The 26,594-nt window shown below is 43.7% G+C and overlaps 10 protein-coding genes across 10 annotated transcripts; 5 read left to right on the top strand and 5 right to left on the bottom strand.

Annotated features, from left to right (window-relative positions):
- On the bottom strand, positions 1–1,404 carry BYT42DRAFT_181445 (uncharacterized protein). Its single transcript, XM_051562419.1, has 3 exons — positions 1,064–1,404; positions 422–999; positions 1–349 (listed from the first exon to the last, which is right to left on the bottom strand). The coding sequence occupies exons 1-3, from the start codon at positions 1,374–1,376 to the stop codon at positions 32–34; spliced, it is 1,209 nt and encodes a 402-aa protein (XP_051427032.1). The 5' UTR covers positions 1,377–1,404; the 3' UTR covers positions 1–31.
- A 33-nt stretch (positions 1,405–1,437) lies between these two features.
- Positions 1,438–3,273, bottom strand: BYT42DRAFT_555551 (aminotransferase). Its single transcript, XM_051566683.1, has 6 exons — positions 3,095–3,273; positions 2,930–3,021; positions 2,718–2,826; positions 2,493–2,603; positions 2,134–2,428; positions 1,438–2,072 (listed from the first exon to the last, which is right to left on the bottom strand). Exons 1-6 carry the CDS (start codon positions 3,188–3,190, stop codon positions 1,585–1,587), a joined length of 1,191 nt encoding a protein of 396 aa, XP_051427031.1. The 5' UTR covers positions 3,191–3,273; the 3' UTR covers positions 1,438–1,584.
- Positions 3,274–4,181: 908 nt separating this feature from the next.
- BYT42DRAFT_181579 (SNF2 family N-terminal domain-containing protein) lies at positions 4,182–9,900 on the top strand. The gene is made up of 21 exons (XM_051562420.1): positions 4,182–5,038; positions 5,104–5,339; positions 5,420–5,687; positions 5,755–5,809; positions 5,862–5,929; positions 5,990–6,448; positions 6,510–6,603; positions 6,708–7,198; positions 7,253–7,499; positions 7,557–7,591; positions 7,657–7,720; positions 7,781–7,878; positions 7,957–8,174; positions 8,235–8,316; positions 8,390–8,595; positions 8,676–8,685; positions 8,745–8,838; positions 8,919–9,044; positions 9,112–9,346; positions 9,442–9,512; positions 9,591–9,900. Exons 1-20 carry the CDS (start codon positions 4,307–4,309, stop codon positions 9,455–9,457), a joined length of 3,834 nt encoding a protein of 1,277 aa, XP_051427030.1. The 5' UTR covers positions 4,182–4,306; the 3' UTR covers positions 9,458–9,512; positions 9,591–9,900.
- BYT42DRAFT_555530 (carboxyl transferase) lies at positions 9,888–12,197 on the bottom strand. Its single transcript, XM_051566682.1, has 10 exons — positions 11,916–12,197; positions 11,819–11,852; positions 11,702–11,760; positions 11,567–11,646; positions 11,428–11,501; positions 11,276–11,375; positions 10,952–11,204; positions 10,631–10,868; positions 10,269–10,562; positions 9,888–10,194 (listed from the first exon to the last, which is right to left on the bottom strand). The coding sequence occupies exons 1-10, from the start codon at positions 11,923–11,925 to the stop codon at positions 9,975–9,977; spliced, it is 1,362 nt and encodes a 453-aa protein (XP_051427029.1). The 5' UTR covers positions 11,926–12,197; the 3' UTR covers positions 9,888–9,974.
- A 1,401-nt stretch (positions 12,198–13,598) lies between these two features.
- On the top strand, positions 13,599–14,424 carry BYT42DRAFT_181359 (uncharacterized protein). The gene has a single exon (XM_051562418.1). It carries the CDS (start codon positions 13,680–13,682, stop codon positions 14,343–14,345), a length of 666 nt encoding a protein of 221 aa, XP_051427028.1. The 5' UTR covers positions 13,599–13,679; the 3' UTR covers positions 14,346–14,424.
- Positions 14,425–14,623: 199 nt separating this feature from the next.
- BYT42DRAFT_591782 (uncharacterized protein) lies at positions 14,624–16,282 on the top strand (the record flags this gene model as incomplete). The annotated part of the gene is made up of 5 exons (XM_051570570.1): positions 14,624–15,137; positions 15,217–15,315; positions 15,390–15,931; positions 16,005–16,131; positions 16,203–16,282. The coding sequence occupies 5 exons, from the start codon at positions 14,624–14,626 to the stop codon at positions 16,280–16,282; spliced, it is 1,362 nt and encodes a 453-aa protein (XP_051427027.1).
- Positions 16,283–16,408: 126 nt separating this feature from the next.
- On the bottom strand, positions 16,409–18,456 carry BYT42DRAFT_181336 (RNA cap guanine-N2 methyltransferase-domain-containing protein). The gene is made up of 6 exons (XM_051562417.1): positions 17,664–18,456; positions 17,540–17,601; positions 17,346–17,477; positions 17,154–17,278; positions 17,001–17,092; positions 16,409–16,942 (listed from the first exon to the last, which is right to left on the bottom strand). Exons 1-6 carry the CDS (start codon positions 18,335–18,337, stop codon positions 16,738–16,740), a joined length of 1,290 nt encoding a protein of 429 aa, XP_051427026.1. The 5' UTR covers positions 18,338–18,456; the 3' UTR covers positions 16,409–16,737.
- Positions 18,457–18,576: 120 nt separating this feature from the next.
- On the bottom strand, positions 18,577–20,722 carry BYT42DRAFT_610342 (uncharacterized protein; the record flags this gene model as incomplete). The annotated part of the gene is made up of 7 exons (XM_051571388.1): positions 18,577–18,777; positions 18,850–19,419; positions 19,489–19,794; positions 19,866–19,952; positions 20,026–20,175; positions 20,266–20,603; positions 20,674–20,722. 7 exons carry the CDS (start codon positions 20,720–20,722, stop codon positions 18,577–18,579), a joined length of 1,701 nt encoding a protein of 566 aa, XP_051427025.1.
- Positions 20,723–20,990: 268 nt separating this feature from the next.
- Positions 20,991–22,534, top strand: BYT42DRAFT_555515 (uncharacterized protein). Its single transcript, XM_051566681.1, has 2 exons — positions 20,991–21,814; positions 21,905–22,534. The coding sequence occupies exons 1-2, from the start codon at positions 21,243–21,245 to the stop codon at positions 22,224–22,226; spliced, it is 894 nt and encodes a 297-aa protein (XP_051427024.1). The 5' UTR covers positions 20,991–21,242; the 3' UTR covers positions 22,227–22,534.
- Positions 22,535–24,262: 1,728 nt separating this feature from the next.
- Positions 24,263–26,127, top strand: BYT42DRAFT_526376 (uncharacterized protein; the record flags this gene model as incomplete). Its single annotated transcript, XM_051565347.1, has 10 exons — positions 24,263–24,330; positions 24,391–24,421; positions 24,497–24,576; positions 24,642–24,756; positions 24,820–24,975; positions 25,045–25,347; positions 25,415–25,519; positions 25,578–25,714; positions 25,783–25,948; positions 26,017–26,127. Coding segments are annotated over exons 1-10 (1,206 nt in total). The 5' UTR covers positions 24,263–24,328.
- Positions 26,128–26,594: the final 467 nt, after the last annotated feature.

The following is a 26,594-nucleotide window of genomic DNA, read 5'->3' as shown; positions in this document are numbered from 1 at the left end:
CCGGCCAGTAACGTATTTTGGTCCCGATTTGTTAAACATGGACAACCGTATTATCGTCTTTGGGAAGTTGTAACAAGGAATCGGTATAATCAACCAACGATTTGTTCTCTTTTGCTTCATGGTATAAAGAAACCTGGTCTTGCTGTTCCGTATCGGCGTCGTGGATATTTTTATGGTTTTCTGACGGATTTTGGTTGGGTTGTGGAAGAATGGATTGGTGACCATGTTGAGCTGACAGAACGGTGATTCCTCGCATGATATTGCGAATACATACAAGGACGACACACAGAATAAGAGACATCAACAGGATGATGACCAAATTTGTAAAGACCAAATAATAGCGAACAAACTGTTGGGTAAAAAAAAAGCAAGCATATGAGTAAGTAACAAAGATCCAATAGTGCCCACCGACATGGCTTACTTTGTATGGGTCTTGTGTCGAAAAAGTCGGCTGCGGCGGCATAGCAAAGGTGACGAGTCGAAATACATAGTAGCCGATGCAAACAAAGCAAAAAACGGCGACGAGACAAAATGGAAACACGCGTTCTTGACCAACGGCATGCCAAGCAAATAGAAACCCCAAAGCTGGCAATCCCAATACAAGCATGATTTCCAAAGGCGTAATACTGTAGTGCAACAGTCCGGAAGGCACCAGCTGAATCGCATAGGCGAAAACATAGAAAAAGGCTAGCTTCAACAAGCTTGTGCAAGTGGACAAGGCGAGCAATGCATGGCGCGCCCGAAAATCGGAGGCAGTGCGGTTATAATTTTCCCAAGCAAACGATTTTCGGAGTCGGATAGCGCAAACGACAAAGACGAGGAAGCATAGTGGTGTGACTCCAATCACAGCATACTCAAAGGGACGTATTTTTTGTACATGATCGGAAATAGATTCTGTAGGCAATGTCGTACTCGAACCTCTGGGGCATTCCTGCAGACCATCTTCGCGGTTGATATGTTGTTGCGTCTGCAAGCACACCGAGATGACCGTCAGCAGCCCTAACCATTCACATTAATGTTTAACAAGGCATACACCTGGCAAAATTGTGGCCACATTATTTACCAAAAAGAATCAATGCATAGAGCTGAGCAGTAATACGGTGTTTCACGGCATCAATACATATTAGCACCTGATATATCTGAGTGGCCATCATTAATCCGTGAAGAATGAGATCCGCTTCACTGGCGCCGAGTTCTATCGTCGAAAGAATGCAGGAAGAAATATACGAAACATGATACTGCACGATCAATGCTTCCAGAACAATAACCGCCGCGGCTTCAACAAAGATCACCCCCAGTAATAATGCGGTAGGATCGTGTTGTGACACGGAGGGTGACCTTGCTGACAAGGTTTTCTTCCACCATTGCTTGAACATTGCAAAAATAAAGAGGAAAAAAAATTCGATCAATATGCAAAAGCGTTACAAATATAAAAAAAGGCCGTTATAGAAAGCTGGATCAAAATTTATTGAGAAATAAAGGAGGTTAGGTATCAGCATAAAAAAAGGCACAAAAAGTTGGGTCGATGACTGTGACAAAAGGCGTCATGACTCCTTATTATCCATCTCAAGATACACACACTCTCTAGTTAATGACAACGGACCAGGGAGATTCGACGTCACCGTATTGGATATCCATGATGGCATCATTGAATCGCTTAGTATAAGGACCGGCCTGAGCTGACTTGTCATTGGGATCCAAAGGAATCTGCAGCTCTTCACCAAGATACTCAATCGCCTTGATAGGGCTCACAATGCAGGCCGTACCAGCACCGAACATTTCCAAAACCTTGCCTTGTTTGATGGCTTCTCTCAGTTCGGGCATGTTCATCTTACGTTCGGTGACCTTGAATTCGTTCCAGTCTTTTGCAAGCGACAAGATGGAGTCTCGGGTCACACCGGGCAAAATCGAACCGTCCAAGGGAGGAGTGACAAGTTCAGTCTCACCTTGCTCATTCTTCCAGAGCACAAACAAGTTCATGGTACCGACTTCAGTGAGTTCGTGCTGTTCACCGAACAACCACAAGTTCTGTTGATAACCCTGCTTGGCAGCCAAACGTTGAGGCAAAAGACCTTGTTTTTTTTATAATGTTAATACCAATGTGCGATTTCCATGACCGAGACAGATGCTTACCAGGGGCGTAGTTGCCACCAATCTTGGCATCGCCAGTTCCACGGGGCCATGCGCGGACGTATTCGGTGGTGGCCTTCAACTTGACAGCCGCGAAACCGGTCTTGTAGTAAGGACCGACAGGGCAACCAATCACAAAGAGCATAGCATCGGTGGGAGGATTGACACCGAGCATTTCCTGGGTGCCGATCATGGTGGGACGCAAGTACAGGGAATAACCGCGTTCGTTAGGGATCCATCGTTCATCCAACTTGAGGTATTCTCCAATACATTTGAGCAACTCATCACCATCAAATTGCTACAGGAAAATGATGGCGTCAGTCGTTTGGTACATTTCACTCTTTTCAATCATTCATTCCTACAGGCAAAGCGATACGAGCCGTCGAACGGTTCATACGAGCCATGTTCATATCGGGACGGAACAGGCGAATCTTTCCGTTCTTATCCTTGTAAGCCTTCATACCTTCAAAGCACTACATATTTCAAGACAAAAAGAGTAAGAAAAAAATAAAGAGCCTTCCCCACCAAAAAAAAAAAAAAAAAAAAAAAAAAAAAAACCACGCGTCACTCATTGTTCAAAAATTTACCTCGGACGCATAATGGAAGACAACAGCACTGGGATATAACTCCAGTCTCTCATAAGGCTTGATTTCAGGTGAAGCCCAACCGTCATTCTCATTCCAGTTGGCAAGAATCCTTTTTGACATTTTCGCTCCATTAGCCATTCCTGTTCCTGAACAAAGCCGTCTCTTTGGCGGACGCAGTCCCTGGTTGTCCGAATCAACCAACAAATACTTACATGTGATCCGTAAATGTTTTACCAAAAACGAGGTCCTTGTTAGCGACGAGAGGCTTGAGGATCTCACTTTTGGTGAGACGCAATTTGCTGGCCTAAATAAAAACGATCCATGGCTTGGTGAGCAACAGAATCATCAAAGTCAGCCAGAAAAAGTGAACTACTTACATCCAGACCAGCGTGTGCGGCCGCAGTGGAATTGAAGCGTTGTGATGCTTGGGCAAAGGATCGGCGGAAAGCCGTAGTCAGGGAAGTTCGGAGCATGATGATGTGGAGAAAAAGAACAAGAAAGTAAAAGTATAATCGGTGAAAGACATAAATTATAGGTGGAGGATCGGAACGTCGGGGATCAGAATGAGCTGGGTTTGTTTTCTTTATCATCATGAACTGGTTCGAGTCACCTTGATTCTAATCTAGGATTGGTCGAATTTTTTGCAGAACGCCAGCATGCAATGATAAGCGCTTTCATCGCGTCTATGGTGCAAGGTCATGGTGTGTCATAGCTTGGCACCCATTTCCATGACAGTAGCAACGCTCAAAGCCAAGCGGTTCGGCGCAATTAAGCTGGATTCGATTTTTTACCTTTGAACGGGACCCCAAAAGGACTTCAAAGTCTATACACGGAAAAAAAGGACGAATTTTCCCACGATGCCGACTACACATTTTTTTGACAATGAGCTTAAGTGTTGGTTCCTTTGTATGGGTAACTGTCGGGATTTCTCACGGTTGTTTTTTTCTCCATTCACCTGGAGAATTGAGCAGAATGGCCTGCTTTGTTTGTACCTTGCGATTGCCCACCATGCACGAGACATTCTATTTACCCCGCATCATGTTCAGTCGACACCACAGCCGTAACTGAAAATTCCTTCTAGATCCCATTCAGTAAAGAATTCCCACGGTTATATGCCGAGCAACGGACGTCTGGTTGTTATTATTTCCCATTCAAACAACAAATTCATCAATCAATACCAAGCTGCATGACTACTGGTTCCTGACCACGCGAACCAACATACCTACAGTAAAACGGCGCCAACCACGCAACTCTACCTTGATGCCATCCATGAATTCTCTTGGTGTACCTTTCACGCGGATCATTAGCAACTATCGTATCAAACATAGTCATCGACATGTTGCTTTTTTAATTTGTATCCTTTTTATTTTATCGTCCTTGGTTGTTCGAAGAGAGCGCGCGCTTATATCTACAAAGACCAGCATGTAGCGAAAAATACCACTGATGCGATAAAACTGAATTGCGGACAAAAGATCGCCGATCCAAGGGACAGTCGTGTCGCATTGCGACATGGCGCGATTTCAAAATGACGAATCAAGCCAATTTCTCGAGGCAGCTTCTTCCGCAGCAATTCTCCGCCGTGAGTTCTCATGATCACGATTGACGGTTCGATTGGCCATTCGCAAGCCATTGCAAAATGGTTATTATCACAACAGAGACAGCTTTCCAATCGCAAACTGTCAAAAGGTCGTAAACGTCCGGCTTCTTTTCCGGAGACTGAGTTGAAGCCAAGTTGGCGTCAGAAAAAACGATTTCAAGGCACGATCGATCTTGTTCGCCTCCAACTTCCCGTGCACGTGGCTAATCTTGACCTTGATGAGTTGCGGGAGTTTCAGACAGTGTTTGAGGACATGGAACAAGCACTGAGAGCTGTGTGGAGTACGGGCATCGTGTGCGATCTTGAAACAGCCACTATGAAAATCAAATCAGCCGACGGGGTCACCCTTATCACCAACGAAATCATGTATTCAGCAGAGCAGAAAATTGACGACGCTACCAATATCATTGCTACCATTGCGCGCTTGGTCGACGACGACCTTGCAGATACCGTTTATATTCAATTGTATTCCGACGATAACGGAAACCTGATCTGCGAACTCTCCATTCGCGTTCTGATCGAGAGCACTCAATTGTCCCAGAGATCAGTAATGCAGTTGATAAATCAAGTATACCCGCCTCCCGCACCGCCAAAGTCAACCTCACTGGAAGAGTTCAATGAACACTTGCAGCCACCTGTATCAGACACGCGGGTCACAGCATGCACGCCCAATGGTTTAACTACCATGCTCACGCCATTTCAAACTCAAAACGTTCAATGGATGGTAACACAGAAAATTGGGCATACGGTAAAGGAACATCGTATATTAACATCATTTTGACTATCAAGTTGGCGCGAGAAGGGCATACGGCGAAAGATCCCAATCGTATAGAATGTCTGGGGAATCATCAAGAGGTGCCTTTCTTGTGGGAAACGATCCATTCCGATTCAGGGCAACTGATTTACATCAATCGGGTCGCGCAGAAGATTGCCGTCGAGTGGACCGACGAACTGCAGAGAGCCTCGTATCATATGAGAAGAGGTGGTATATTGGCCGATGAAATGGGTCTAGGCAAAACACTTAGGTAAGCACGGCAAAATTGGTGCTATCTTGACTTTTCGGCTTTTTTTTTTTCTCTGATCTCCTTTACTCACACTGTTTCAGCACCATCGCACTTATTCTTTTGCATAAACTCAATTCTACCGATCCCTGCGTTCCAGATCCTGCAACACCTCGAGAAGATGGGCTGATCGTGGCTCATGCTACACTTGTCGTCGCTCCAGCCGCTATCTTGCAACAATGGAGAGCAGAGATCGAGCGCCATGCGCCCATGCTTCGCTACTTTGTCTATGAAGGTGTGCGGAGCCTTTCTTCTAATGACGATATGGAGCATATTTTAGCCGAGCAGGACATTGTATTGGTATCATATGAGGTACGGTGATACTTTAATCCAACATGATTGTATAGAAAAAGCTAAAAATCGGTATCGATCTGGATAGACATTGCGCGTTGAAGTGCACTATACCGAAATAAGGGAACGATCGCGCAGAAAAGGTATATTGATTGTAAGAAAAGATGAAATTATATCCGCCTCACGGTTCCTTAGCTGCAAAATATCCTGTGCGACAGACTCCTTTGATGAAGTTGCTGTGGTGGCGCTGTGTCCTGGATGAAGTATGACATGCAATGGGAAAATTGAAGGCAGTGATTCCCCCTAATCATTATCTTTTAAAGGCACAAATGGTGGAAACAGCTGCGGGTGCTGCTAGCATGGCACGATTGATCCCGCGATGGTATTCATGGTGCGTTAGTGGAACACCGATGCGCAAAAGCAATCATGACGATCTGTATTGGCTGTATCTATATTTGGAATGTATTCCATCATGCCAGAAACAACCAACTTTCCTTCGTCTATCAAAAAACGATGAACTCAGAGGTCTTTACTGGGAGTTGACAAAGGCCACCATCCGACGTAATACAAAAGCCATGCTTGTGCATCAGATCAATATTCCTCCACAAAGACGATTTATTGTCAATGTCTCCTTTTCGACCATCGAACAGCATTATTATGACGATATGTGGGCACGTTGCCGAGGAGACGTCGATCTTCCTTATTGGGATGCCGAAGGGTGGCAGTCTACTCGAGAAAACGAGCAACGGTATACAAGTCTTTTTGCAAAATTGCGTTCCTGGGTACGTATTTTGTTCAAGGAAAAGAAAACAAAGTCGCACGGGAACTCACAGACAAGCGAAGCTTCTGATGCTCCGTCAAACATGTGTGCATCCAGCCGTTGGAAACACAACTTCAAGAAGACAAACCAGTGAGACGATTCACACATTGGAAGAAGGTAACTATCAATCCGCTTATGATTCTGTAAAAAATCATTAAGGCATTATTATGACATGATGAATCTAACGATATGCTGTTCGTTTCTGTTTTCTAAAAAAAAAGTTCTGCATTCGATGATCGAGCAGACAAGTGATAAAATTAATGAAGCAGAGACCGCGTTGACTACCGCAAAGTTGAAACAAGCGGGCATGTTTGAAGTGCTAAAAGATTGGGGCAAGGCACTGGAGATCTATCTCCAATGTATCCCGCATGTTGCGGCGTGGGCTAAAGCGATGGGAGCAAGATGCGACCAGTTAAAGTTGGATTACCGACAGCTGGAGCGGCAACAAGAAGCAGAGAAAGACGAATCGACAGACACTGTAAAGAAGATATCGCGCGGACCAAAGAAAGCGCACGAACTCCAAAAAGAACATCTACGAGAAAAATTGCTCTTAATGACGCAGCGGCACGGCAGCTGGCTAGGGCTTTTGCATCGTTTTTACTTTTTCACGGCGGGAATTTATCACGAACTAGAGAAAGAGACCGAAGAGAACGATTTCTATGCAAAGGCGGCGGATGTTCGTCGTCAAATGCTACTTCGTATGGAGGACAAGGTATGCTTTACTACTCCTTAAGCTTCCATTCTGCTAAACCATTAAATTATCTAGTTTACAGCTACGCTTCAAGAGGTGAAAGAGCTGCAACTCACGTCATTGACGGATGCATGCTGGACAGTGGCTCCAACCCAACAAAAGGAAACCTTCCTTCTCACCGCCAGCATGTTGGAGCGCATTCAACGTGTGACCAAGATGTTGAATGACCAGATCGACGTGATAAACAACTGGCGACAGACGCTCCTTAATTTATTGACAGTGAACCTTGTGGATCACGGATCGGAAGAGGATGAAACAAAAGGTAGCCTGCAGAGTATCGACTCTATTTGGAGATGATTTATTTACCACAGATTTTCAGGCAATGAATACGAAGAGTCTCTCGTTTTACAAGAGGTAAGCCATGGCAACACAACCTGTTATCTATGACCCCGTATTCATGATCTTGTTGCATATTTTAGCAAGCCAATCTGTACCAAGATGCGTATCAGGCCATCCTTCGAGATCGCAATTTCTGGGTAAACGGTAAAGGTCTGACATGTGATACACGATGGAAACGATATTGATTAGTTGGATGCTTTAAAGGGACATGGTTCGAGTCTACGGTTAAAGAATCAACCACTGCAGACAGCGAAACGACAGTTGTCGAGGAAGCAACCAAAAATGAAAATAGTGAAGACGAGGTATGTACCCGAGAATGGCATTTGCATGTCGGATTAGTTCACCGCTTGTGGGTGAGAACTCACATTTTTTATTTATAGGCCATCAAGGTATTGAAGCGCAATCTTCGTGAAACTCGCCGTTCAATGGCGCCTTCCTCGGAAGCAGAAGCAAGCTTACGTTCTATCGCTACGGAGCTTCGCGAGGCCATGTCGCGGACATTCATCAGCGAATTAGAAAAGAACATCATTCGAAGCGAAATCGCTCGACTCACCAAAATAGCCAGCACCCAAAGAGAGCTCCAAGACAAGCTCGACAGGTAAGTCATTTTTATTTTATTTTAAATGGTCGCTTTTGAATTGATCTGAACACATCACAGTGAGTTTCGAAAATTATCACATCTGTCTAATACGCGTATCGAATACTACAAAGCGTTGCAAGCCATCTCCGATCATGTTGTGGTAAGTTGCAAGAGTTATTACATCAAAACAAAACGTTGACATTTTGGTTTCGTGAAATATCGACATTTTTTAGGCTTGGGAAAATGCCAATCCAACAGGAGAGCTAAAGAAACTGCATGAACAAGAGAAGAAGCTCAAACAGACCGTGTCAGAACAGTCCGCTAGACATCGTTATCTTCAGAATCTCGCCAAGGAAAAGGACCAAGGATCGGAACAGTCTGAACAAAGAATCTGTCTTATCTGTCAGACAGGGTTTGACAAAGGCATTGTGACATTCTGGTATGTGATTTGAAATTGCGTTTGTCAAGAATGTATTTATTTACGGTTGGGCTTTATGGACTTGCATTGTACTCTTATAGCGGACATGTGGTAAGTTGCTTGAAAGTCTCAGTTGCCTCGTTGACTAGCTGGTTAATTCGCAGCGATAGTATTGCGAAAGTTGCGCTTTAGCGTGGTTTTCATTGAGACGCAAATGCCCTCAATGTAATGCCACTGTTAATCCGTACGAATGGTATACTGTTGGTAAGTCGAACAATACCCGTGTTGGGTGGTAATGATTACTAATCTACAATTTTGTAAAAATATTACACGTTCATTGTTAGCCTGGTCGCAAGCCGAAGTGCAGACAGACGATCTAGATACCAGTACTGAACAGCAGGACATTGGCAGCAGTATACCGAGTGATGTGATGCGAAAAATCGAAACTTGTAATATCAAAGAAGGATTGGGTACGCTGCTTTTTTTTCGAGATACTATTGCTTGCTTGTTGTTTAACATGGATATACCGTATGACAGGTGCCAAGCTGGATGCGATTGTGCGTCACATAAAATACATCAAAGAAACCACCAATGGAAAATGCGTGGTTTTCTCCCAGTGGAGTGCCGTGCTTCGACTGTTGGCCAGCGGGTTGGAAACGAACGATATTTCTGCCGTTAACTTCACTAGTACTCGACAACAAGAAGGCTTGCAAGCATTCCGTGAAGACCCCAATGTCAATGTGCTTCTTTTGCATGCCCGCAGCCATGCTAGGTAAACACGGAGAATTCGCTTTCCTTTTTACCTTTAACCTCATGCTCCCAATAGCGGTCTGACCCTGGTACAAGCACATACTGTGTTTATTGTAGAACCTGTTCTCAATGACGCTTTGGAAAAGCAAGCCATCAGTCGTGTCCATCGTATAGGACAAACTAAAGAGGTTTGTCTGGACTCAAATCAAGCCAAGACTTTTTCAATGATGCTCATGGGTTGTTTTTTCTCAAATCCAAAAAAAAAGACGGCTGTGTTTTGGTACATAGTTCGCAACACCATCGAAGAACGGATCCAAATCATCCATAACGCCAAAAGGCGAAGCCGGCTTCGCGACAATGTGCCTGACGGTATGGAAACGGAGAACCTCGCGGATGTGATTACTTTGGATAGTGCCGCAGCTGGAGGAGGAGAATTTGTGTCCAACGACGATTTACGGAGTTGCTTTGCACGACAAGACATATGGACTCAACACCAGCAAAAGGTTGAAACATCGGCATCCACATCCACATCCACATCTGCAGAGTGATTCATTGTATTTTACGGTTGAATAAATATATGAAACGTCTGTATTGTTTTCCATGTTATATATCAACTGGTGTCTTTTACAATTATGGAAGGGACTCTTTCTTTACATGCGGCTGACACCATACAAATTTCCTCCCTCCACATTGGTATTGTAAATAGCAGCTAAGCAAAAGCCAATGACAGTGCGTGTATCTCTCGGATCGATGATTCCATCGTCAAGCAATCGCGAGGATGTGTAATATACGTCCGATTCGGCTTCCACGGATGCTTGGAACATGGCTTTTCCTTGAGCTGCCATTTCTTCGTTGATCTTCTTGCCCGATCTACAATGACAAGTCAATTTGATGAGACTTTTTGGTGCTAATATGATATTTGATCAGGTCATTATTAGACTTACCGAGCCGCGCCTTGACGCATGACGATATCAAGGACGCCTGCCAATTGTTCGGCCCCCATGACAGAGCACTTGGAATTTGGCCAAGAAAAGAGGAATCGGGGTTCGTAGGCTCGACCACACATGGCATAGTTACCAGCACCGTAACTGGCACCAATCATAATTGTAATGGCAGGTACTTTGGAGTTGCTGACAGCATTGATAAATCGAGAGCCTGCTTTAATGATGCCTTCTTCTTCGTAGCGCTTGCCAACCATGAATCCAGTGATGTTTTGCAGGTAAATCAGAGGTGTATTCCTAAATCAAAATATTATTAATATTTCATTGTGTTTAATGACCGAAAAATTTGTGACCCATGCACTCACTTCATATTGCACAGTTGGATAAACTGAGTGGCTTTGTTGGCCTCTTGAGTGAAAATGACATTGTTATTAGCCAAGATACCCACAGGAATTCCCTGTATAAAGGCCCAGCCGGTGATCAAATTGACACCATAGTTTGGTTTGAAAGGCGTGAAACGCGATCCATCCACAATGCGGAGAATGACTTCGGTCGCGTCGAACGGGATACGAATGTTTGCCGAAACGATACCGAGAAGTTCCTCTTTGGTCAGCAAAAAGCACGATTTTCACCGTCAGCTTAACGTCGATAAACAAAATTTGTCCTTTGTCAATGCAGGTATTTACCAACGTCATAATAGGGCTCCTCATACTGTTGTAGTAGGTGGCGGGCTGGTAATTTGCCTTTTTGTTCCCAGTTGAGATTGGCCACCCATTCACGTGCCTTGCGGATACCATCATATTCATCATTGGCGAGTTGATCACTGACCCCTGATACACGTGAATGCATGTCAGCGCCTCCCAGACTTTCGGAATCGGTGATTTCGCCGGTGGCCATTTGCACCAAGGGAGGACCACCAAGATAGACTTGGGCTTGTTTCTATCGATGCATATCTATGGGTTTAAGTGCTTGATGATGTACCAATGCCACAAAAAAAATGGAAACAGTACCTTGACCATAATCACGTAGTCGCTCATGCCTACTGTGTAAGCACCACCCGCCGTGGACGAACCAAACACGACACAGCACGAGGGAATATTTGCCTTTGATCTAACAATATGTTGGCCCAAAAAAAGCAAGCATGGTAGGCTGATTGACTTACTGTAATGCTTGATTGCGGAATCCGGCTCCGCCTTTGTGGAACACGCGGAATTGCTGTTGAAGATTGGCGCCCGCCTACATACAAAAGAATGATTATTGTTTGGTGTAGGATGGTTCGCATAGCAACAATAGTTACATACCGATTGCACGAGTGTCACTGTTGGTAAGCGATTGGCAAGAACGATCTGATGGATACGACCACCTTTCAAGGCCGAAATTTCTGTTGCAAGGGTGCATCAGTCATAAGAATAAGGAGAAAAATGACATACACTTACCGTTCATGGCCCCACCAGCCATAGTTGGCACGTTGGCAGAGACGACACAAAGAACACCGCTAAATGATGGTTGAGTAATTATTCAACAGTATACTTGACGAATGAAAATACGGATACCTTACGAGACCGATACCCGCCACAAGGGAACCTCCTATTTTTTCTATTAGTATAAAACCAAAAAGCCACTATACAGGAGTGTGATTGAACATCTTACCGAGAGTCATGTCTTCCTGGTCATAGCCTGCCAACGTACATAATTCAAGGAAAGGAGAGTCTTCGTCTAGAAGCAGCTCCAGACGTTCACGAGCTTGTGAAAAAAATTATGCGTGAGAATGGGGTGGGTGGTGGGGGAGTGGGAGGAAAGACGATTTTGAGGTGGAAGCGAGAATTTTGATTGGGGTAGAAAGTGTGACAAAAAGAAAACAAGATGAAAAACAAACAAAAAAAGAGTCATGATGGGCAAGAAGACGTACCTGACAATTGGCCGCGCTTTTTGTGGAGGGCGAGTGCCTTTTCTTTGCCTTCGCCTGTTGCTTGCTGAAGCCGTTCTCTCAAGTCGGCAATTAATGTTTGCCATTCCTCGACATTATTTTTATACTCAGGGCTAGTTTTCACCACTGAGGTTGGAAGTCGTTTAACCAAATGGTCTCTTGAAGTGATTGTTGACATGATTTGCTTGGCCACAAATAAAAGAGGCAAATCCCACTAAGTATAAAAAGAAAATCCAAAAGATGCAAGATAAAGTGAAGGAAATAGGTGTCTCCACGCAACCGCATTAAAGGGAATGGATCGCTCTCACATGATGAAGCAGTCACTTGCTTGATTCGGTCAGTTTGATTACAGTCAGCCTGTGAAGCGTCCATCTTCACGAGGAAAATACAGTTCATGGTTGGGGATACTAACTTGACCTGTCTACAGCCTTATTTTTTTTTTTTTTTCATCTGTATCTACTGCTCTTTCATCCGAATAGATAAGACGTTCATGTTCACAAAACATACAATTTTTTTTTTTTACAAGATTCTGGGGATTCTAGATACATATTGAACATTTCGAGTGGAACACCCCCCGCATCAGAAAATTTTTCTAATCTGCGTTCTTATTAAAATGTTCATGATGACCGTTGTTAAATCGGAAGCCCATTGTAGGGGTAGTCCATTGATTACCCGGATTGAAGTGGTATCCTCGGGATCCCATCACAAGTATACAACGACATGGTAAATAGTTGTGATTTGCAAGAATGATGATCCTGTGAGAGCATCCAAGTAGAATTAGGAAAAACAGGGAAATGGTTTCTCATTGGTCTCGTAATGAACGGAGATGGCGATTTGCGACACTCCATAATATAGCACATAGGAAGTTCTCTATTGGTGCATGCAACATATTAGGAAGGTAGATTTACAATGGATGATATTGGTCCCCTATGCATGTACACACTGTTTTTGTTAGGCGTGGGTATCAATGCAACCATCGAAATCGACAAATGCACTGTGCAGGCCATGTTTACGTCCCGAAAAATTCTCGAGAGTTACACGATCGGTGTCGAGAACAGGTTATTGACATTACAGAAAGTCCCCAATGATACAGAAGAAGTGTATTCATCTTCTGCACCGAGATATATTTTACCTATCAGAACTGGAAAGCGACATAGCAAAGTTCACAATCAACGCTAGTGATTCTACGTCATGTTGGTGTTTGGATGTCCATAACAGGATTAGCAATTGTGTGAAAGTTAATCGGCATGTCATCTCCATTTTGGGAAATCCATTTTTCCAGAACTTTTTTTTCTGAAATAAAAAAGATTCTCACACAAAAGATCTTTTTTTTTTTTTTTTTACTACGGGTTTTTTTGTTCGATTCAGTTATTTATTTTTCCGGCCTTCTAAAGAGCTTTTTTTTTTTTTTTTTCTCATTGTTATTTCACTATTCATTTGTAAAAGTACTTCTTTTTTTTTCGTTAATTTAATCATATCACATCTGTATGCTGCCGACAGACGGTGACGACGATAGTAACCCATCGCACACTGGCCAATCTAGTTCGCTACATACGTCTTTGTCATGGCCACGGTTACCCGAGCTACTACTGACCAACTCTCATGATACCCCTACACAACCTGTCCTATATTCCTCCCCTCTCGCTAATAATGTATATCGACGTTCCTCTAATGCTTCCAAGAACAACGACACCGATTCCTCATCAGAATATGTCAGTGACGACGATGCCGCTTCACGACAGAAGACCGATCGTAACGACTTGAATGAGAAGACAGGATCCACCCACGAGAAAGCAGATTCACAAGTGGACGGCGGTTCAGCCGACACTTTGGTGGAAGCAGCATTGGATCAAGACGAAGCCAAGGACCGACATGTACGCTTTCCTGATCATGTTGCTGAATCGGCTGCTCTAGTGCAACGCATGTTAAGTACTCGGGGTTACTCCGATGGCACATCGTCGGCCAAGTCCAGTCATCGTCGTGCTGATTCTTCCATCGACATGCAATCTGAAAACTCCGGAAGTGTCTTGGCGAGCTTAATGAAGTTAGAAGCGCAACGGCGACAACAGCCATCAACCTCAAGTTATCGCTCCAAACGAAAAAAGGTAAGGTTTAGTCATTTGTCACACCCAGGAGATAAATTTGCATACTGATTTGTGGTTTCTTCCTTTTTTTTCTTTTGTTTGACAAATAACAGTCCAAAAAGAAAAAGCGTCCCAAAGAAAAACCCGCGTCCTTGTACAACTTTCCATTGACGGGCAGTGCCGATGCTTTAAAGACGACGGTCATACCACGGCAGCAACGGCCAAAGATGGTCAATCGGCCAGCCAGTTGGTTGTCGACCATGACAACCACCAACCATCTGGTACCGAGTCTCGAAAAACGGAAAAAAGATGTCGCAGCGTCTTCCCGCCGATCGTCGGTCGACAGCATGATGACCACCGCCTCCCAATTTGAGCCAATCACACTCGAAGATCGGATACGTATCACCTTTGAGATCGCCAATATTTTGCAGAAACAGGAATTTCTTCGCAAACTAGCGAAATCATTGATGCTGTACGGTACCCCGGCGCATCGTTTAGAATACATCATGCGTGAAGTGTCTCGTACCTTGGGGGTGGATGCCGAATACGTGTATATGCCCAATGTCATGTTTGTCACTTTTTTCGATCAATCGACCCACACGACCGAGACGCACTTTATTCGTCAAGCTCAATTGTTCGATATGCATAAACTGGGCGAAATCTATCGATTGGAAAAACTGATTTCCCATGGCGAAGTATCCGTGGATGAAGCGCTCGAATTTATAGACAACGTTGCCAATGAAGACGATTTCTATCCGCTATGGTGGAATCCTATTATTTATGCGATTGCCAGTTTTTGTGGTTGTATCATGTTTTTCGGTGGTCGTTGGAAAGAAGGCGGCATGTCGGCCATTTTAGCAAGTAAGTGGGGGATTTTTCGTTAGCATTGAGCAATCACGATTTCATTGTGGGGGGAATCTGACCCTTAAAAAATTTTTAGTGTTTTTTGCGGTTTACGAACTTTTTTCTGGCCGTTTCATCAGTTTTCAACCGATTTGGGAGATTACTGTATGCATCCTCATTGGTTTCGTTGCACGTGGTATGTATAAAACGTTCATTCTCCTTCGAAATCTTTTGTGGGATATCCATAGGATACTCATTCTGTTGACATAGCAATTTGGCGCTATGATTTTTGTTTCACTCCTATTGCGTTTTCCGCCTTTATTGTGATTCTGCCGGGTTATTCCATGGCCATTGCTATCATTGAGCTGGTCTCTCGTCAGCTTGTCAGTGGCGTGATTCGAATGGTGTACGCTATTCTTTATTCGTTTTTGCTGGGTTACGGTGTCGGGATGGGATCTGCCTTATTTGGTACCATCGATCCGGCGTCTATTTCAGAACAAGCTTTGGCGCCCGCTTGCAAAAAAGCACTGAACGCAGGGACCTGCTTTGCCTCTGTATCACAGTGGTATTACTTTTTGACCGTGCCTTTGTTTGCTGTGGCCTACTGTATTTATCTGCGTGCTCGTCCTCCTCGATGGCCTGTCATGATTATCGTCTCGGCTGCAGGCTATGTCACCAATTATGCGCTTTCGTGCCATGCTAAAGCACCCCCGCAAGTACTTCAAGTGGTGCCTGCATTTGTTATTGGCATGCTCGGAAATCTCTTGACGAAATTCACGGGAAAAATGTCATTTGATGCAGTCTTACTTGCTGTAAGTTCATTTTTTTTTCTTGATACATGACGCCATGAAAACGTATTTGTATACTGATAACCATGCATTGCAGGTATTCTACTTGGTGCCGGGAAGTTTGGGTCTCAAGGCTGCTTTAGGCCTGTTTGGATCTGGTGGCGGAGGCGAATTTGCCAATCAAGGCAGTACTTTTGCACTGAGCATGATTGAAGTTTCCATCGGTAAACAAAAAAAAAAAAACCGCGCACTCGATTATGTTGATTTTTGTCATACTGAATCTTTGCTTGTTTAGGTATCACTGTCGGTCTTTTCGTGGCTAATTTAATCGTTTATCCCAAAGGCACCGCCCACACGCCACTCATGAATTTTTAGGCATTGCATTACCATGCTCTCACATCATATATCCTCTTTAACTATTTTTTCTTCATCATCTTTGATATAATTCAGTTATGTAAAGTTTTTTTTATATCATTCTGAAGATTGTACAGATTTATTGTAATGAATTATTTTTTTTGCTTGGCAAAAAAAAAGGGAAAGCCTTGACCTTGACACTTTTTTTACGTGCTAAACATTATTTCTCCGTTATGCATGATGAATGTAAGGGAAAACTATCGTCCGTGTCACGGGATCGCTTCGAGAGTACATCTACGATATGCATCAATGTATAGGGCGGCAAGATTATTGTGAAAATATTACATGGCTCCATTGCTCGAATGTTATCCTGAATGACTCGAACGTATTGCTATCATTAATTTAGTAAATAATGTATCCTTTAAACTTGACTTTATCATGTATCCTATTTACTCAAAATTTTGGATTTTGGATATTTAATTAAACTGTACAGCGTCCCAATTGACTAGATCTCCATAATACGCAGTGATCGCCTTTAGATTGCCCCGGAGATAGTTTTGCTCAATTTCACATGTTTGACCTGGACCTGCCAGAGCGCACAACTGATGTGGATCGGTATTACGAGGGACAAAGTATGCAACGTTGGGAGTAATTTGTGATGCTATCTGATGAATGTGTAGTCTAACGAGGTATGTTAGTCAAGGAAAATAGCTGTAATGGAATGAATTTGCGTACGAACCCATTGCCTGGTATCATGGTGGATAAGTTGTATGTTTCAGCGCCCAAATAAGAAGGGCCACCCCAAGGCGGTGATAAGAACACAGCATCCGCCTGTGAAATGTACGATCAATAACTTTGTAATAAAGAGGGAAGAGGTTTGGTCTATAATTACCTTGAGGAAGGGTGCGAGTTCAATAAAATTGCCAAGAATAAACTCGATGCGGTCTTCTACTCCATATATCTTTGCATTATGTCGGGCGCATTCCAATTTCACGGGATCAAGATCAATTGCGATGACTGTTGAATGTAATTTACCCGTCAGTAAAAATAAATGCACAGAGTTATCAACCATTTTAATGTTTACCTCGTTCACAAGTCAGCGCAAACTGAATCGTGTTGCCGCCACATCCACAAAATGCATCAATAATAATGTCTGATCGACATCGCTCCGCAATATGTTCGGCTATCCGTTCGGGCGTAACTGAAAACCAGCCCTCTATAAAACATTGACGATAAGAAAAAACACCATCACAATGGGATCTAATGAGATTTATTTACCCCGATCCATTAATATGCCTTGATCAAATTTCGAAAAATAAGAGTATCGCTGGTACCAATATCTAAAAAATCAATGAGTATTCTCGAGTCGTATTCGTGGGCATCACAATTGCAAGTTGCTTACTTTGCCATATCAGAAGGCATGGATTGTTCGGAATAGTTCACAACGACACCATTGATCTTGATTTCTTCGTGTTCTTCGACGTCATTGTTGTGCTGCTGCTTCCTTGCTCGTTTTCCTTTTTTACGTTTCGGAGTACCATATCCAGCATAAGGATCATTTGACACAGCAGCTTTCCGTTTCTTTGCCGATCCCTGCTTTACTGCGATTGTATCATTCCCGTCATTCACGTCGTTCTTGTTTTGAGCTACTTCAGGCATGCTGGTGTCCTCGGTTGTTGTTGCTGACTCTACAACTGGAGATGGCGCACTCTTATCGTCTTGAATCGTGGTATTGTCACGTGCATCACTGTTCGCAACAGCAGGCCGTGGTTCATGAGTTTGGCTACCGACATTTTCATCAGACGTTTCTTCTTTTTCGTCTGGCTGCTCGGGTATATTGACTGGATCTCTATTATGTTTCGGGGTGGTATGATCTCCCAGACTGATTCCGTAGACTTCCGGCGGTGATTGGGGGCTGTCGTTCTCAACAGTTTGTTGATTGGTGGACTGGAGGGGTTCCATACTTGTTTCGGCAATCGCTTGATCTGTGTCTTTAGTAGCCGACATAATAGTGGGTGCTGAACAAGTCTCAGCGACAATCCACTTTCGGACACTGTTGTAAGCTTTGGACAGCATCAATCTTTGCGGAATTAACAATTGTTCTCAAAAGGAAAAAAAATTAAGCAGTCCATCACAAACGGATATTCACCCTCAACTGGTGGCTTGCAGAAGAATAAGTGCCTCGCCATGTTACATAACCTAACTAACGTTAAGGCTATCAACACCCCCCTCCCCCCAAAAAAAGGACGCTTTCAACATACGTGTTGTTACTGAACCTTTTGTTTGCAGTTTATTTTTTTTTACAAGAGGACAATCTAAGGAGTGCATCTACCAGTGAAACGGGGATACAGCTGGCAATCACGCACAGTGTATCGGTTAAGGAGCCAAGCAAGGAAACGTTCGACACCAAGACCGTAACCACCGTGAGGAGAAGTACCGTACTTGCGCTGATCAGTGTACCAGTAGTAAGGAGCAGGGTCAATACCTTCTCTCTTGTATGCTTCCAACAGTTCCTCCTACACATCATCCAAGTTATAGTCAGCCACAGCGCCACTCCAAACCGACTTTTTGTAGAATTGTGCACTTACTCTGTTGTCCATTCTCATACTACCACCCACGATTTCACCCACACCAGGCATCAATACATCAACACTTTCGGTGACACGTCGGTCTTCAGGCGACTTTTGCATGTAGAAGGCCTTGATCTCGTGAGGGAAGTGAGTGAGGAAGATGGGACGGTTGATCTTGTCGGTCATGGCACGTTCAGGAGCCTCGGGAATGTCTTCACCAAATTCGTAAAAGGTACCGTCGTCCTTCTTGATGTCGTTGGCTTTAAGGTATTCAATGGCATCAGCGTACTTCATGCGCATGAAAGGTCTAGAAGGAGGCTTAAAGTCAGGGTTGAGTTGTTCGATAAGTTTGCGAGTAGGTTCATCAGCGAGAACACGTTCAATCACATCGCAGATCAAATCTTCCAGCTTTTCCAACATTTCATCAAAAGAGATGAAAGCCATTTCGGCTTCCAAGTGAGAGTATTCAGACAAATGTCTGCGAGTATGCGACTTTTCAGCACGGTACGATTCGGCCAAACAGAACACATCACCCAACGAAGGAAGACAGGTTTCCAAATAAAGCTGGGAGGATTGAGTCAAATAAGCCTATAATAAAAATTTTGAATGGGTTTAGCCATCGCAGTTTTAAATAAGTTGTCCACAGGTTAGACTTACGGTTTGACCGTAGTAGTTGAACTCGAACAAGGTGGAACCACCTTCGACCTGAGTTTGGACCATACAGGGGGGAGTCACTTCAGTGTAACCGCGAGATTCGTAATGGGCACGGAAAGCCTTGATCACTTCAGCTCTAGCTTTAAGCACAGCGGAAGCGGTTTCACCACGGAGGACGAGATGACGGTTGTCCAACAAGTACGAAGGCTCCGCATCAGGAGTGACCTTGTTGTTGAAAGCATCATCGCCACCAGGAGCCTTGCCAACAAGCTGCCAGTAGTCAACCACCAATTCGTGGTGATCAGGGGCCTGCAGTAAAAAGAAAGGACAAATTGAGTCTCGATGGAAAGATGTATAGAATATGTTACAAGGATGCTTACAGTTTTGCCTTCGGGAAGAGCGTTGATTACACCATAGACAGTGATGGTGGATTCAACAGTGAGAGTAACGGCGTCAAAGGTGTGACACTATAAGAATTTCGAGCGGAACAGCATGAATATTTTTTTTTTTGGCAAGCATGGTATGACTCATTATTATTACCAATTTGCCAGTCAGCACACACTGCAAAAATCCGGTACCGTCACGGATAATCACGAACATCATGTCTTTTCCTTGAACACGAAGACGATGAACCCAACCGGACACCTTGACACGCTTACCGCGAGAAGCAACACCCTGCTTGATCTTGATCTATATTTTTTTCACACAATGGATGTCAGTGCCTGACAAGGAAAAAAAAAGTTGCATGTGCAACCAATCAGGTTTTTTTCTCTCTCCAACCTTTTCAGCCTTGGGCAAGCTGGTATCTTCAGTAAGAACGACGGACTTGGCGTATTCAAGAGCCTTGGCTTCTTCTTCGGCCTTCTTCTTCAATTCTTCATCTTGCTTGAGCTTTTGTTCTTCCTGCTTCTGCTTCTTGCGCTGTTGTTCGGCAAGGGTCTTCTTGGCCTTTTTCAAAGCAGCACCGGAAATCTCTTTGAAACCTTCCTCATCTTTCTTGACCAAAATCTTGACAGACTCGCCTTTGGCTTCAAGAGCCTTGAGGGCGGATTTGAAGGGAGCCGACTGAGTACCGTTACCGGCTTCATCGGAACCTGCCACTTCGTCAACGTACACAGCTAAGCGCAGTCCCCTCAGTTAGCTCGAGAACGCGTGCAAATAACAAGCCCTATTAAGTTCCCATCTTACTTTCACCAATGAAGAGTTCCTTGGCTTTCTCAACAATTTCAGACGCCATTGAGTATAATTTAGACGGAAAAGAAAAAAAATTAGCTTTTCAGCCAAAAAGTCGCTCGACATGGGAAAAGCCACAGTCATCCGCCATCCAAAAAGGAAGATTTCAATCTCCTATTAAATTGGCTTCTGATTAGCCAATCACATTCATTCTCGTTATATCCAAATTTGACTGAGAAACTTACAATCAACAGGCAGCAGAAAAAAAAAAAAAAAAAAAAAAAAAAAAAAAAAAAAGAAAGAGGAAAAATAGCAATCACGACGGTTGGACCATTTTTTCTCTTTTTCAACGGAATCTTTATAGTTCAAATGAATCTTGTTCATGCAAAGAGTAGTCCTTTGTCTGCCAAACGATCACTCAGTTCCGTGTCTTCACCAGAGTCCTTGAAGAACACGCTGGCTTTACAGTCACGGTAGGTTGAGAAAGCAGCCAAGCTTAGGAAACTTTTTTTTTCTGGCCTTTTCTTGCTTAGAACCACATACCCTTTTTTTATATACCAAACATCACTCATTGTCTATATAGAATGGCGGCCAACCGCATGCTCAAGAAACGACGACTCAGCAGTGGCAGCGAAAGCCGAAGCAGCGTAAGCAGTCGCGAAGAAGGTGGTGACGAAAGGCCCGAATCCAGCGATTCCGAAGACGATCGCGAAGGCGTTTCCAACTATTATTCGTCTGCGACAAACCCAGTAGAGGAATCCGGAACGGTGCCACCCAAAGGTATATCGTTTAGACCGACTACAAGGCGCCAGGCCGGTACACCTTTTCTTATCGACGGGGAGGCACCGCGTCGAAAGGAAGGATTGGAACGATTTGAAACGAGTAAAAATTACGGACCTGGGCGACGTCGATCTACGGATTATAAAGGCCAATTGATGGATTTCATCGATCAGATTTACCCTCCTCTTGTATGCTCCGTATGTTATCAGACTTCGACCGGACGAGCCGATGCCGAACAACATCTCAAAGAAACTCACAAAGGCGTGAAATCCTATTCATGTATGCATCCATCGTGTGAACATGCCTACAGTTCACGGGCCGGTTTAAGGTATCACTTGGAGCATGCTCACACTATATCCATTGAAGTCAATCATAAGTAAGTGTTACAAAAAAAGGAAAAGAGAGGCGAAAGGACTCCAAATTGTGCAGCATGGCTAATCTCAAATATCCGAAAAAAAAAATCCAGATTCCAAACGATATCTTCCGCTAAAGAGGCCAAGCCATCCTCGGTGCACTCGTCCAAGAAGAAATTACCGATTTTGTCCGCCGAATTGCGAGCCATGCTGGATGCGGAGTATGATCCGCTCGTGTGCCCGCGAAAAGACTGCAAGGAACGATTTGAACGAAAGGCCTACATGCTTCGTCACATGCAATCCGCTCATCCGCGGCAATTCCTCTATACTTGTTTCTTTCCCGAGTGTACAGGCACCAAGACCTATTCTACCCGTAATGGCTTGATATATCATTTGGTCAGTATTCATAATGGTGACCTACCGGCCCAACAGTAGGTCTGTCTCACCATCGCAGCTCTCCCACTGTCGTATCATTTTGGCGGTTGTATATAATTTTCGCATATTCAAAGTATCAAATTTCTGGTTTTTCTTTTTGGTTTTTCATATTTTTTTTTTTTCTGTTCAAAAAGCGAGGCAAGCACTCGATAGACTTTTTTTTCGATTTCGGCATTGTTGCTGTCTTGTCTATGCTTCATAACTTGGCACATCACTATTTTTCATTACTTCATATTCTTTATTGCCCAAAACGGGACATATTTTCCCCCATTGACAATAAACTTGCATTACTTACAGTAGAATTTTTCATAGTATACTTTTTATCTTGTTCAAAATTCATTTACAAATTATTTCATTCGATTCGAATATGATAAAACAGTTGTCATAGGATTGATTATCAATAGCAAATATGCGAGGTGGATCCAATTGCATGATTTGTCAATTAACGTTCCATAGCGCTAATGACTTGTTACAAGCACAACTGAGAAGCTAGTCCCTAAATCAACATTTTATCCGCCAGTCAAAAATGTCCAGAACATTAGATACAACTCCATGCAAATATACCGGATACTATTGGCACGAACACGATCCATCAACTAGAAATACATGGTGGTACTGTACGCACACAGGAAAGCTTACAGTCTCTTCGAGATCCATTGCAAAGATGATATAATATCAATGCGTTACATATCAGTAGTTGCACCTATGCTGCTTCATTTATAAACCCAATGATGGAAGTGGGTGTCACACTATCGGAAGTATACAGTGACCAGCAATCTCAGGGTTATACCGGTGTCTACGGACTTAGCATGAGCTTTATAAAAATCACTTTAGCGACCGACATAATGCATCCTTTTTAGTTACCATTTTATTGCATATATATTACTTGTCAATAAAAAACATGCAGCATTCTATTAACTTTATTAGGCAACAAGGTAAGTTACAGATCATTTCTACTACTGCTGGTGTCGTTGAATTGACGCTCCCTCCGTTTCCTCGCCTTTGAATTGTCAATCCTCTTTTTACAACCAAAATGAAGCGCCAAAAAGAAGACAGACTATGATTGACAAACCAAGACAAGGATGATCAACGAGTTACTGCTGGCTGAGAGCAGGGTTGGTGACAGAGAGTGCGTTGCTGGTCGGATCTGCAATGCCAGCACTGTGCGGGAGTTGAATTTCGAAAAATGGAAGCAGGAACGACCGCTGAGCCTTTTTTTTTTTCTTTCCGTAGATCGTAATTCTTCGCATTGACCCTTCCCGCTGGACTCCCTTTCACACATCGTTGCCAAAAACCGTAAAATAAACAGTGAATCAATCTGCCCCACAATTAAACTGTAGTTTCCACCTACTGACCTTCTGTCCTTTTCTTTATTGATTTCGTTGGATCGCTATTCATCGGATCGTTCCATGTCGCTTGTCATTTGCCCTTCCCATCCATCGCCTTCTGTCATTGACCCACCCCCTTTCACCATCATAAACCATTCTCCGCCAAAATTGTCCAATCGTCCACCACGGATTTCGTCCTTGAAAGCGAACTCGTGGAAAGTGGTTTCAGATAGTGCTCTTTTGCAAAACGCGACGCAAGAACTCTCCGATCACCCTTCTTTGTGTAACCCTGCCACGCGCCCACAGCTTGTCCGTCCACACTCCATTCCTTCCATAGCTCACGCTGTCAATCCTTCTCAGGTGCCATCCATCTCACCTAACCGGTCAGAGACCTTAGGAAAGTTTGAACCGATTTCGCTGAAACCCCTCGTACCGGGGTCGGAAGCCTCAGACCATGCGCCAAATCATGATATCGATCCAGAGCCTTCCAGTCTACCCAATCACAAATGGGAAACAGAGGCAAGAGATAGAACACCCGACGTCGCCTCACCTTCAGCCACTTCAGGAACAACGCTTTCAATCCGACCTACGCTGGATTTAGGACCATTGGATGCGGATGATCAAGCCGTACTGCAACAGGAGATTACTTCCCGCCGAGCTGCCCGTCGTTTGCACCGTCAGCAACACGCTTTCTCGGACGCTGAATCGGACGATGGCACGGACAGAGTGGTGATTGGAACAAGAGTAGCAGAAGGGCACCGCAACTATCAACTCATGTAAGTACCGACTTTTTGGTGGCTCACTTGACAGCCTTTCACTTACCCATCGTGTCTTAGGTACAATATGCTCACGGGTATTCGCATTGCGGTATGTTTCCCTGCAATGAATAATTTTTCGTTGCGTCAAAATCATTGACTGGATCTACTTTTTTTTTCTTCATAGGTTGGTCGAGTGTCGGCCAAGATGAAGCGAGATTTGGTCAAGGAAGATTTCAAGGCCGCTCATAAACTTGTTTTTGATGTGTAAGATCTCCCAATGTTCAGTCACACATCTCGTGTCACGAGTTTTTAATTCGTCTATTTTACAGCACAGGAAACGAATTGACACCAGGCGTCAGATATGATTTCAAGTTCAAGGATTATGCTCCCTGGGTGTTTCGCAATCTGCGTGAAAAGTTTCATATTGATGCAGCAGATTACATGGTAAATCTTTCGACTTTGTGTTATGCCAGTGGTCCGACATTGTTTAACCGCCATATTCTGTAGATGTCCTTGACCAATAAATACATCCTTTCTGAGCTTGGGTCACCGGGAAAAAGTGGAAGTTTCTTCTACTACTCGCGCGATTACCGTTTTATTATCAAGACCATCCGTCATTCTGAACATATATTCATGCGCAAGATCCTCAAACATTATTACGAGGTAAATTTGCATGCACTCGATAATGCATAAATGTTTGTCGTTAAAAATATCGTCGAAAAAAAAACAAAGCATGTATGCAAGAATCCGAATACGTTACTGTGCCGATTTTATGGATTGCATCGCATCAAATTACCGCACGGTCGCAAAATTCACTTTGTTGTCATGGGGAACGTGTTTCCTGCGAACAAGGATGTTCACGAAACATACGATCTCAAAGGATCTACTTTTGGAAGGTTAACGTCTGACGAGGAAATTGAAAGGAATCCGCGCGCTGTGATGAAAGACCTAAATTGGGAACGGAACCACTGCCGATTGCAGCTTGGACCTAGAAAGCGGTCCCTTTTTCTTGATCAATTGGACAAAGATGTCGCGGTAATAAGCATCTGTGCGCGTATTCAATCAAAATTAGTTATTCACGCTGAGGTTCCAATACCATTAGCTTTTGAAGACCTTGAATATCATGGACTACAGTTTATTGATTGGCATGCATGATATGAAACGAGGTAATACGGAATGCATTCGCGATAATTTGCAAATAGTCAAGGTAGGTCATAAAAATGAATGACTGCTGTTCGATTTGATAACACCATTCGATATCATAGACAAACCATTCCAATGATCCTCCATCGTCCTCGCGGAATAAGAGGCAGGAGCAAGCGCACATAGTACGTAAAGCTATCAAGAACGTTAATCCCGTACAACTGGATACTTCGGAGCTTCCCGAAAGCCCGTCTGAAGAGTGAGTTATCTGAAAGGGAGTTCCATATCATTAAGGACGGTCAAATTCATCATCGTACTGTGCAACAGGAGACGACGGTGCATATTTTATGCTGATGACGGAGGCTATCAATCGAGCAATGATCGTGACGAACCGACCGATATAATTTACTTTATGGGTATCATTGACATTTTGACACCGTACAATTTTATCAAAAAAACAGAACATTTTTGGAAGAGCTGGACGCAGGACAAGGTACAAAAATTATGTAACATTCATACGAAGCGACTTTTTACAGGACCACTAACTACGATGGATACCAGTATACAATCTCTTCGATACCGCCCAACAATTATGGTGACCGATTCATGGAATTCATGAGGAAAGCTGCTGGCGAACTTTCTCCCAGTGAAGATCGGCCGGTTGCGCGTTGATCGCGCAATCATCATATTTCCAATCCATTTGTAAATAACGAACAAAAAGTCTTTTTATTGAACATTGGCCGGCTTATGGGCCACTGAAAGGAAAATTTGAAGCTTCCAAATGGGTTGGGATTGCAGCCACAACAAACCTAATTTGAGACCCAGGGGGGAATGATACTTGATCACATTTTTTTTATTACAGTTGCTCCTATTCGGAAACTGCGTTGTTGTACTATACGAAATTCATTGATACAACAAAAGCTCGCTTTATAGAAAAGCTAATTCGAATAGCGATTACCCATCGGCGGGTTGGCAACAAGTTCTGACTCCGAATATGCAGGGAATCCTGCCAAAGCTGTTAGCACACCGGGGGTCGCCGCATTCCTCCTGTGCCTCGAATTGTGATGCCGCTTGACATATTTCGACTTCGTTGTCATTACATTCACCAGGGACACAGTTAGGTGGAGAGCCGCCTGCCC

This window comes from Radiomyces spectabilis, assembly GCF_025331425.1.
Source record: "Radiomyces spectabilis strain NRRL 2753 chromosome Unknown BYT42scaffold_2, whole genome shotgun sequence".
NCBI classification, from domain to species: Eukaryota; Fungi; Mucoromycota; class Mucoromycetes; order Mucorales; family Radiomycetaceae; genus Radiomyces; species Radiomyces spectabilis.
This window is presented reverse-complemented; position numbering and strand designations above follow the sequence as displayed.